At 39.5% G+C, this 12957-nt stretch overlaps 1 protein-coding gene across 1 annotated transcript; it reads right to left on the bottom strand.

Annotated features, from left to right (window-relative positions):
- Positions 1-1583: 1583 nt before the first annotated feature.
- LOC131957735 (F-box only protein 39) lies at positions 1584-11552 on the bottom strand. Its single transcript, XM_059322485.1, has 8 exons — positions 11261-11552; positions 9418-9508; positions 8814-9073; positions 5675-5839; positions 4604-4736; positions 4170-4357; positions 2129-2296; positions 1584-1989 (listed from the first exon to the last, which is right to left on the bottom strand). The coding sequence occupies exons 1-8, from the start codon at positions 11432-11434 to the stop codon at positions 1786-1788; spliced, it is 1383 nt and encodes a 460-aa protein (XP_059178468.1). The 5' UTR covers positions 11435-11552; the 3' UTR covers positions 1584-1785.
- Between the last annotated feature and the right edge of the window lie 1405 nt (positions 11553-12957).

Genomic DNA, 12957 nt, shown 5'->3' with positions numbered 1-12957 from the left:
GTCACTAAACCCGGCTCTACGATTGTAAACATTTAGCGTGAACCAAAGCTCACCAGACCATGTGGGGGTGGTAGGGATATGCCTAGAGAGGAAGAGAGGGGGCTGCTAGGCGCGCTTACAGCTTGAAGGCTCCATGAAGAGTTACATAGAGATCGCAAGCAACTGATCCGGTTTTAAAACAAACATTTTTAGTGATATATGGCCTCGGCGTCATTAAGAGCGAATTGAAAAAAAAAAGTTGAACACAAACGATTTTCTTAAATATATAATAATGCACTACTAGTTAAATAACTATAAAGAAAAGCGTGTGTGGCGTCATTTATAGACGCCCCCATGCATTATTATATAATAGCTTGTTATTAAAACTTTTTTTTTAAACTCAATACTTTAAAATTTTTATTAAATACAATTCCATGACTAAAAACAATTGCACACCAAATGAACTCAGACAAACGCCCTCGGGAATTAAATAGTACTTTATATAGGAAATTTAGTTAGGAAACTCTAATTAGTTTTTTTTTTAAATTAATGAAGCACCCAATGAAGAAATATTTGATGTCACATTGCATTGTCGTCGGATCTTGACCCACGTGCCAAAGTTGAAAAAAAATTGGTCAAACGGAGGAAGCAAGTTAAATAAAAGCTTGTAAAAAAACTGTAACAATAAGTTTTTAATTGCACTGAAAATAAGAAAAACAAACTTGCTTTCTCTATTAAAAACATTGGTAGCTTAAGTATGAGGCCTGCCCTATAGAGGCATAGGCCTCTTGCCCCCCCCCCCCCCCCCCGTGACCATTTTTAAGGCAATGACGCATTCAACATGTATAGAAGTACAGATACAAAACAAAACATTTGTAATGAGGCAATTAATAAGTAAGCACCGTTTTATGGGCCGTTATTAGTGTTAGTTTATTCAGTCGCGTAGAGAGGTCGGGTGTCACCCGGTGCGTCACTTAATGGCGTAGCGACCCTTCTCGGGTCAAACTTTCAATTTACGATTTGTACCCAACCCCCCCCCCTTCAAACTTTCTATTTGCACCTCTTAAAACACTATTTAACACTCGAATTAATCACTTAATTAAGTGGAATTATTATTTTTCTCTATATATTTTGCTATTTTTTGCCTTAGTGCAGTGGCGTAGCGAGGTCGGGTGTCACCCGGTGCGGCACTTAATGGTGTCACCCCCCCAGAGGCATAGAGACCCTTCCCAGGGACAAAGTTTCAAGTTTTCGATTTGCACCCCCCCCCCCTCAAACTTTCGATTTGCACCCCCCCCCTCGAGTTTTCGATTTGCACCCCCCCCCCCCTCAAACTTTCGATTTGCACCCCCCCCCCTCGAGTTTTTCTCTATATATTTTGCTATTTTTTGCCTTGGTGTCACCCCCCTAAATGGTGTCACCCGGTGCGGTCCGCACCCCCCGCCCCCCCCCTCGCTACGCCCCTGCCTTAGTGTCATCCCCCTAAATGGTGTCACCGGTGCGGTCCTTCCCCCCCCCCCCCCCCCCCCGCCCCTCGCTACGCCTCTGAGTTTATTTTTAAACAAAATAAAATACCTAGGCCTAAATTGATTTAGATATTTCACTTTAATACGAATATATGGTTTTCTTTTCAAACAAATGACTAGAGCATTATCAAACAGATCAATTATTTATCGATCAATTAGTTTTTGTTGCCAAAAAAATGTGTTTTTAAATTTTGATTTTTCTTCCACGTTCCACTTTCCAGTCCGTACAGTTGTTACCCTGCTTGATGGCAATTTTCAGCAGCTCGCATGTTAGGCCAGTTCAAAAATCGTCGAGGGATCGAAACTCTAAGTCAATACCCCGAGTGTCGATGAAAGGTTGCATCTCTTGTACAAGCTGATTGATTTGATCCCTGGCATGCACATCGTCTGGCACAAAAATGTCACACAGTGTGATACAAACGTCTTTCAGCGTGCAATCGTCTTCCTTTAACAACCCGCACAAGCTCCGCACAAAATGCAGGCCCTGTGTCCACGGACAAATGATTCATACAGTTAGCATGTTCATAAATATAAAACACTTTCTCTGCAAGTCTGACAAAATTCTGAGAACCTTAAAGGTTAACTAGACTTAACCATCAAAGTACCATGTAATTACTACCTACATTTATATTAGCGGTGATTTTCATTCGAATAATTCTGAGTTGATTACACCTAGCTATTGTTCGGATTAGCTCGTCGTCTAAGCTGTCTGGGAAGTTGTCACCGTTGAAAACCAGTTCTTCCAAACTTTCGTGGAAGTGGTTGGCAACATGATTCATGGTTACTGTCAACTACACACATCGTGGGGAAGAGGTCAAATTTTCAGAATATACATGTTTTTTTAAACACAGCAGGGTGTCATATCGTTTCCTTAGAGACAGACTGTTCTAACTTCATTTTTTTTTTTTTTGCGAGATTAACACACCGCTGTGTTCTAAATCCACCAAGGCATCATGGCAAAAATGTCATGGCCATATCTCTCACTATTATTATACAACACTTTATTTTTACCTATTCCTTAATGTAGTAATGTTAAGGGAAATAGATCTTTAAAGCCATGTGAACATTTTTGAATAGTGGAGTTAGAACAGTCTGGTTCTATTGAGGCGATATCTATATACTAGATTATACATATACACCCACATATAAATATATATATAAATATAGATATAGATATAGATAGATAGATGACATAGATAGATAGATAGATAGATAGATAGATAGATAGATAGATAGATAGATAGATAGATAGATAGATAGATAGATAGATAGATAGATAGATAGATAGATAGATAGATAGATAGATAGATAGATAGATAGATAGATAGATAGATAGATAGATAGATAGATAGATAGATAGATAGATGGATGGATGGATGGATGGATGGATGGATGGATAGATGGATAGATAGATAGATTGACTGATTGATAGATAGATAGATAGATAGATAGATAGATAGATAGATAGATAGATAGATAGATAGATAGATAGATAGATAGATAGATAGATAGATAGATAGATAGATAGATAGATAGATAGATAGATAATGCCAGTAGCGTCATAAGGCGGGGTCGATACTGCTCATACAGGGTGTGACACAATGTACAGTCTGGCACCAAATCGAAAAACCGTTACATTACAGCAGCAAGTTACACCCGACCTAGTGAGACCACTGATACACAGATTACAAATCATCGGACAAGTCTGCGTTTGGATAACATTTTTGGATAACATATATATATATATATATATATATATATATATATATATATATATATATATATATATATATAAATATATATATATATATATATATATATATATATATATATATATATATATACATATACATATATATATATATATATATATATAAATATATATATATATATATATATATATATATATATATATATATACATATACATATATACATATATATATATATAATTATATATATACATATATATATACATATATATATACATATATATATATATACATATATATATATATATATATATATATATATATATATATATATATGTATGTATACATATATATATGTATATATATATGTATATATATATACATATACATATATATATATATATATATATATATATATATATATATATATATGTATATATATATATGTATATTTATATATATATATATGTATATATATATGTATACTTATATATATATATGTATGTATATATATGTATGTCTGTATATATATATATGATAGACATTTATTTATTCATCTCTCAACACCTAAGTATACGGAACATCTGCTACGTTACCAAACACAGATCTAATCAGAAGTGGACTGGCCGTGTCCAAAAGGCCCAAAAAAAAGTTAAAGGAGCCCTCCGCCAAATTGAAATTTTAAAAGGGGCCCTCCTCCAAATTGAATTTTTTTGGATGCATTTTTGCCCCCTTAAAATGGAATTTTACGCCCTGGTAAGAGGGAATAAAAATGGTAAAATGGAGAAAAACCAACATTTTTTTTTTAATTAATTAAAATACTGATAGAACTATAACTACAGCTCATCGGAATTTTTCCCGGTAGCCGATCGGGCCAGTCAACCCCTGCATGTAACGGACGAATGCGTTACCTGCCTTCTAATAGAACACACGATACACGGATTCAGGCTTACCTGCCATTCTAATTGGGTATCTAATCGGGGATCAAACCCTGGCCACATGTAAAAACTGACCAATGGCATACTCGGGGCTAAAATCTGAAGAACGTTGTCAACCTCAATGATTGCCGACATTGTCAAATAAACCGCTAAATTAGGGCATGCCAATTTCAGTAAACTCCATCTCTTGTTAGAGATCGTTTCTGGGTGGTACCGTGCAGATAGAAATGGATACATATTATATATATATATATATATATATATATATATATATATATATATATATATATATATATATATATATATATATATATATATATATATATATATATATATAACATTATATCGACTACAAATCTAAACAACACTGTCCACCAAATACAGACATCTTATTCCCTAGTATGTTTCTGTCGATTCCACATGTTGACCACAGACCTATCAAATCTTACCGCCAGGCTCATCGTGATTGGCCCTTATCGTGAAACGTTTCAGTCGTCCCTTAAGAACCAACGCCAGATGTTCCATAAGCTCATCGCTCAGGTAACAGTAATTTAGTGCCAGACTCGAAAGGTTCTCAAATTTCTACATTCAAAAGGATAACTTAGTCATTTTTTGTGGCTGAAGAATTTGCTACTAGCGCTAGTTAGCCCCGAATGTCAACAATCTCTAGTTAGCCCTAAATGTCAACAATTTCTAGTTAGCCCTGAATGTCAGCAATCTCTAGTTAGCCCTGAATGTCAGCAATCTCTAGTTAGCCCTGAATGTCAACAATCTCTAGTTAGCCATGAATGTCAACAATCTCTAGTTAACACTGAATGTCAACAATCTCTAGTTAACCCTGAATGTCAACAATCTCTAGTTAACCCTGAATGTCAACTATCTCTAGTTAACCCTGAATATGAACAATCTCTAGTTAACCCTGAATGTCAACAATCTCTAGTTAACCCTGAATGTTAACAATCTATAGTTAAGCCTGAATGTCAACAATCTCTAGTTAGCCCTGAATGTTAACAATCTCGACTGTTGATACGCATCTTTTAATGTCATTTGTTCTTACTTTTTAAAATGAGATTTGTACTGCTGATTTGTTTGATGATATTTTTATGAGATTTGTAAGGCCATGGCATGTATATGACGAGTGAAATGACATGAGATGTGTAACTCTATGACATGACATGTGTAACGCCATGACATGTTGGTGACGAGTAAAATGACATGAGATGTGTGTATGACATGAGATGTGTAACGCCATGACATGTTGATGACGAGTGAAATGACATGAGATGTGTAACACCATGACATGAGATGTGTAACGCCATGACATGAGATGTGTAACACCATGACATGAGATGTGTAACACCATGACATGAGATGTGTAACACCATGACATGAGATGTGTAACACCATGACATGAGATGTGTAACACCATGACATGAGATGTGTAACACCATGACATGAGATGTGTGTAACGCCATGCCATGCATGTGACGAGTGAACTCAAACAACGTCGCCAGACTCGCCAGTAACACAGTTTTGAATGCACCAAAAACGCCGACAGCATTTTGATTACTAAAGAAATCTTCTATGTCCAATGTGGTTATCTTAGGTCCCGAGGCTGCGGCTAACACGTCTAATAGACAAACGCCTTGTTGTAATGAAAACTGAGCCGATTTCATTGCAAACTCCTGAAATACACGATTTTATAACTTTTTTCAAGCTAATTTTGATTCAACAAAATGAATGATCTATAAAATGTCCATTATTTTGTCCACAATTGGTACACTTGTTCACTGAAAATAATTATTATTATGTCGTCTGTTAAGTGTTAGACTATCATTTGCTGTCACTAAATTAACAGCATAAATACAAAGATTGCCATTTGAATAAACGACAAAATTATTATTGCAATATGAACTAATTGACCAGCACTCACCTCCACAAACTGACCAGCACTCCACAAACTGAACAGCACACTTCTCCACAAACTGACCAACACTCCACAAACTGACCAGCACTACACAAACTGACCAGCACTCACCTCCACAAACTGACCAGCACTCACCTCCACAAACTGACCAGCACTCCACAAACTGACCAGCACTCACCTCCACAAACTGACCAGCACTCACCTCCACAAACTGACCAGCACTCCACAAACTGACCAGCACTCACCTCCACAAACTGACCAGCACTCACCTCCACAAACTGACCAGCACTCCACAAACTGAACAGCACACTTCTCCACAAACTGACCAGCACTCCACAAACTGACCAGCACTCACCTCCACAAACTGACCAGCACTCCACAAACTGAACAGCACTCACCTCCACAAACTGACCAGCACTCACCTCCACAAACTGACCAGCACTCACCTCCACAAACTGACCAGCACTCACCTCCACAAACTGACCAGCACTCACCTCCACAAACTGACCAGCACTCCACAAACTGACCAGCACTCCACAAACTAACCAGCACTCACCTCCACAAACTGACCAGCACTCACCTCCACAAACTGACCAGCACTCACCTCCACAAACTGACCAGCACTCACCTCCACAAACTGACCAGCACTCACCTCCACAAACTGACCAGCACTCCACAAACTGACCAGCACTCCACAAACTGACCAGCACTCACCTCCACAAACTGACCAGCACTCCACAAACTGAACAGCACTCACCTCCACAAACTGACCAGCACTCACCTCCACAAACTGACCAGCACTCACCTCCACAAACTGACCAGCACTCACCTCCACAAACTGACCAGCACTCACCTCCACAAACTGACCAGCACTCACCTCCACAAACTGACCAGCACTCACCTCCACAAACTGACCAACACTCCACAAACTGACCAGCACTACACAAACTGACCAGCACTTACCTACACAAAATGACCGTCACCTACCTTCACAAACTGACCAGCACTCCACAAACTGACCAGCACTCACCTCCACAAACTGACCAACACTCCACAAACTGACCAGCACTACACAAACTGACCAGCACTCACCTACACAAACTGACCGTCACCCACCTTCACAAACTGACCAGCACTCCACAAACTGACCAGCACTCCACAAACTGACCAGCACTCACCTCCACAAACTGACCAGCACTCCACAAAGTGACCAGCACTCCACAAACTGACCAGCACTCACCTCCACAAACTGACCAGCACTCACCTCCACAAACTGACCAGCACTCCACAAACTGACCAGCACTCCACAAACTGACCAGCACTCACCTCCACAAACTGACCAGCACTCACCTCCACAAACTGACCAGCACTCACCTCCACAAACTGACCAGCACTCCACAAACTGACCAGCACTCACCTCCACAAACTGACCAGCACTCACCTCCACAAACTGACCAGCACTCCACAAACTGAACAGCACACTTCTCCACAAACTGACCAGCACTCCACAAACTGACCAGCACTCACCTCTACAAACTGACCAGCACTCACCTCCACAAACTGACCAGCACTCACCTCCACAAACTGACCAGCACTCCACAAACTGACCAGCACTCCACAAACTGACCAGCACTCACCTCTACAAACTGACCAGCACTCACCTCCACAAACTGACCAGCACTCCACAAACTGACCAGCACTCACCTCCACAAACTGACCAGCACTCACCTCCACAAACTGACCAGCACTCCACAAACTGAACAGCACACTTCTCCACAAACTGACCAGCACTCCACAAACTGACCAGCACTCACCTCTACAAACTGACCAGCACTCACCTCCACAAACTGACCAGCACTCACCTCCACAAACTGACCAGCACTCCACAAACTGACCAGCACTCCACAAACTGACCAGCACTCACCTCTACAAACTGACCAGCACTCACCTCTACAAACTGACCAGCACTCACCTCCACAAACTGACCAGCACTCACCTCCACAAACTGACCAGCACTCACCTCTACAAACTGACCAGCACTCCACAAACTGACCAGCACTCACCTCTACAAACTGACCAGCACTCACCTCCACAAACTGACCAGCACTCACCTCTACAAACTGACCAGCACACTTCTCCACAAACTGACCAGCACTCCACAAACTGACCAGCACTCACCTCCACAAACTGACCAGCACTCACCTCCACAAACTGACCAACACTCCACAAACTGACCAGCACTACACAAACTGACCAGCACACACCTACACAAACTGACCGTCACCTACCTTCACAAACTGACCAGCACTCCACAAACTGACCAGCACTCACCTCCACAAACTGACCAACACTCCACAAACTGACCAGCACTCCACAAACTGACCAACACTCCACAAACTGAACAGCACACTTCTCCACAAACTGACCAGCACTCACCTCCACAAACTGACCAGCACTACACAAACTGACCAGCACTCACCTACACAAACTGACCGTCACCCACCTTCACAAACTGACCAGCACTCCACAAACTGACCAGCACTACACAAACTGACCGTCACCCACCTACACAAACTGACCAGCACTACACAAACTGACCGTCACCCACCTTCACAAACTAACCAGCACTCCACAAACTGACCAGCACTCCACAAACTAACCAGCACTCCACAAACTGACCAGCACTCCACAAACTGACCAGCACTCACCTCCACAAACTGACCAGCACTCACCTCCAGGCCGCTCTGCGACTGTATAAAGTTAACCAGACAGATGGCAGCACTTGTCCTAAGGTTCGGATATCTCCAGAACCTGTCCAGCTCCAGCTCCGCTACGACCAAGAGCCGGAGTCTGGAGGCTGCCAGCAGCAGGAAAACAGCTTCCAGGTTCTCAATGATCAGCTTACAAGTGCTGGACGTCAGGTGTCGGCACGTGATCCTCAACTCTTGCAGATTGTGGCCGAACAATTTCGTGAACTGGATGGCCCGAAAAGCTGGGTGATTATTAAAAAAATCTTGAAATGTTATCCTAAAAATCTCGAAATGTTATTCTAAAAATCCTGAAATGTTATTCTAAAAAACCTTAAAATGTTATTCTAAAAAAATCTTTAAATCTTATTCTAAAAAATTTTGAAATGTTATTCTGAAAATCTTGAAATGTTATTCTAAAAAATCTTTAAATGTTATTCTAAAAAATCTTTAATTGTTATTCTAAAAACTCTTTAAACGTTATTCTAAAAAATCTTTAAATGTTATTCTAAAAAAATCTTTAAACGGTATTCTAAAAAATCTGTAAATGTTATTCTAAAAAATCTGTAAATGTTATTATAATACGAACCTGCGTTCTGGGCGTTAGGGCCACCAACAACAAAGGACTTTGACCGCCACAAGGATGGGTTTTTGAATGCATTGTTCCATGCCCGACATACCTAGCAAAAAATAGAAGGTCTACAACATAAGAATAAAATATTGTTAGAAAATGTAAGATTTTGTTTTAGAAGAATTTGTAATTGGATTTTTTTTCCCGATCGGCAGTTTAGGCAAATAAAAACCTCGTGACTAGATTTCTTTGCTTACATAGTAAAACCACTATTTACTACTATATTTAGTAGTAAAAAGTAGTTCCGGTGAATAAACCTGAATTACCTTGCTATTTTCAGAAGGACTCATCCATAAATCACGTCACTATGACGAAGACTCTTGTGATGATTTGTTGCCAAAAAAATAGGCGAATGGGAGGGGGGGGGGAAAGTCTGAAGCCACACTGAAGTTATTTTTAAAGCGAATTTTAGCCCTTTATTTAAATTCTAAAAATACATGTTTAAAATATATGAATGAACCTATTATTATTACAAAAAGTGATTGGTGATTTCTTTACAAAGGAAACAAGTCAAATGGTACTTTCACCAATTGCATACAAGTTTGGGTTATCCCTTATTTTTAAAAAATTTGGGCCTGTGTGGGGTGTCGTCTATTTAAGACCCCACACAACGGCGGGAAGAGGAGTAGGAAACTTTTCTTTAACCACTGGATATTATAGAAAGTAGTCCTTCAAATAAAACTACCGCTCTTCACGGGTCAACAGATATATTTTTACTTCTAAAACTGAAAAAAAAACAAATTTAGCACGTTCTTTTAATTAGCATTACAGTTATTAGCATTCAAAATTACACATTAGAAAAATCTTTTTATGAACTAGTATATTGGACATAAGAGAAGGCCGGTTCGTCCAAAGTGGTCGATATGGACGTAAGTATATTTAGGTCTTTATATATATACTAGGCATGCTGCCCGGCTTCGCTTAGGCTTTCGAAAACATTGAGAATTTGAATGCTTAATTAATTCGCCCATATAAGGCGCCGGTCACTCGAGGTCAGTTTTGACCCCCTCATTGTAGACTTTTCGGCCAACCGGCCCTTGTGTTCTGTCGCCCCAAGGCAAGATTCTGCCAAATTTGAAGCGCCTGCGGCGCCGGGAAGTGCCCTATCGGGCACCCGACAACTTAGCTTTCTAGATCATCTAGATCTAGATCTAGAATCTCTAGATCTATATGATCTAGAATCTCTAGATCTAGATGATCTAGAATATCTAGATCTAGATCAATATCAAAGTTTAGGCCGAGAAAATCGTATTGTATACATTTCATAGCGTACATAGCTCTAAATCATATTTAAATGAAATAGTTCATTTCTTTTTATTCTAAACTCGGAAGATGACGTCATCAGTTTCGTGCTCTTTTTTTTTAGTGTAAACAATAAGCGACGTCATTATTACGACATGCGTTCATAGACCCAAGTTTAAACACTTTTCTGGTTGCATAAATAATACTGTTTCTCTACATTGGAATACGCCTTTATTTTTTATTTTTCTTCTTTAAATAAAATTGTGGTTATACATTTAAAACATCTAACATATTATTTTCAACAAAAGTCCGTATAAAGGTATCCATATATCGCTGCCGATTCTGACGTGATGTCCGGCGAAAATATTTTGCGGACAGAGAGAGAGAGAGAGAAGAGCGCACATGGCTTTTTATATATTAGGATATATATATATATATATATATATATATATATATATATATATATATATATATATATATATATATACGGTATTTATTTACCAACAAGGCCCTTATAGGCCTATACGTATCAAAGTATAAAGTTGTACCAAAAGTTTACCTGTGATGCCACACATCGGCTTTTATCTGACAAATGTTTAAACACCTCTAACAATACAAGGTACGGTGTCTGATCCCATGAAGTTATGGCCTGTAGCTGCGTTGTAGTTTTTCGAATTCGCTTACGTTTGCTGTCGTGGAAGTCTTCAGGGAGAGAACGTTTGCTGGTCCGCATGCTTGATGTGGTCGACACGTTGTGATGGAATTTAGAGATGGTATCTCAAATGAGTTTTTATTCTAAACTGATGACTTCTGTACGTGTTTGTTATCATAACATGCCTGGTTCTTTTATTTGTGTTCACCACCCAAGCTGTGCACCCACGGATGTAAGTCACGCAACAAGAAGACCCGAAATATAAATAGCAAACTTTGGTGCACAAAAATGTTTGCGTCTCGGGGAAGTCGGGGGGGGGGGGGGGGTTGTAGGGTTTTGAGAACACGCTTACTTCGTCGTTTACTGCAGTAGTACATGGGTGTAGAGATGTCATTGTCATTTACTGCAGTAGTACATGGGTGTAGAGATGTCATTGTCATTTACTGCAGTAGTACATAGGTGTAGAGATGTCACTGTCATTTACTGCAGTAGTACATGGGTGTAGAGATGTCACTGTCATTTACTGCAGTAGTACATGGGTGTAGAGATGTCACTGTCATTTACCGCAGTAGTACATGGGTGTAGAGATGTCATTGTCATTTACTGCTGTAGTACATGGGTGTAGAGATGTCATTGTCATTTACTGCTGTAGTACATGGGTGTAGAGATGTCATTGTCATTTACTGCTGTAGTACATGGGTGTAGAGATGTCATTGTCATTTACTGCAGTAGTACATGGGTGTAGAGATGTCATTGTCATTTACTGCAGTAGTACATGGGTGTCCCCATTCACTCTGTGAGTCAATGACCCTTATAAAAAGTAGTTTAAATGCCTGAAGCGCATACATTGGATGCAGTGGTCGAATTGTAGGGAGCACGGCTGCCAACCAGAAATTATCGAGTTCAGATTCCATTACTTGAAAGCAAAAGATGATGATGATAGTGATGATTATGATGGTTGTGATGATGATGATTATGGTGGTGGTGATGATGATAATGATGATGGTGATGATGGTGGTGGTGGTGATGATGATGATAATGATGATGGTGGCGGTGATGCTGGTGATGTTGTTGATGATTATGAAAGCCCAATATACATGTGTCTCGGTGACGAGGAGTACACTTTAGAGTCCTAGTGCGGCCCACGGACCAACAGTCTAAAAATGTTTTTAGGTCTTGGAAGAAACCCATGTTGGCGGAGTCTAAAATCGATAGCGTCGTGACCAAATTATTGAGACCCTTATCGTACAAAACACACTAGTTAGCTAACCAAGCCCGCAAACACAATGCTGCTAATTATAATTATCACAACCATCAGACCATGACTGAAAGCTGAAACCAATCGATATAGCTGAAAGGTTCAGCAATTTCTCAATAAACAATATCGATTAGACCCATTCACAGATCTATATGCAAAAGGAAACGATACAAGTTATTGTGTCCGAAAATAGATTTCCTTAAGTGTGGGGTAGTTTTGTTGGTGTAAATGATATTTTAAGCCATTGGATTTAGTCTATCTCTGGCCATGATAATAACATCATGGAATAGCTTACACCTATTTATGGCCATGATAACAATGGGATAGCTTACATCTACATGATAAA

This window comes from Physella acuta, unplaced genomic scaffold (assembly GCF_028476545.2).
Source record: "Physella acuta isolate Inbredline_101_S28 unplaced genomic scaffold, ASM2847654v3 ptg001261l, whole genome shotgun sequence".
Lineage (NCBI taxonomy): Eukaryota > Metazoa > Mollusca > Gastropoda > Physidae > Physella > Physella acuta.
This window is presented reverse-complemented; position numbering and strand designations above follow the sequence as displayed.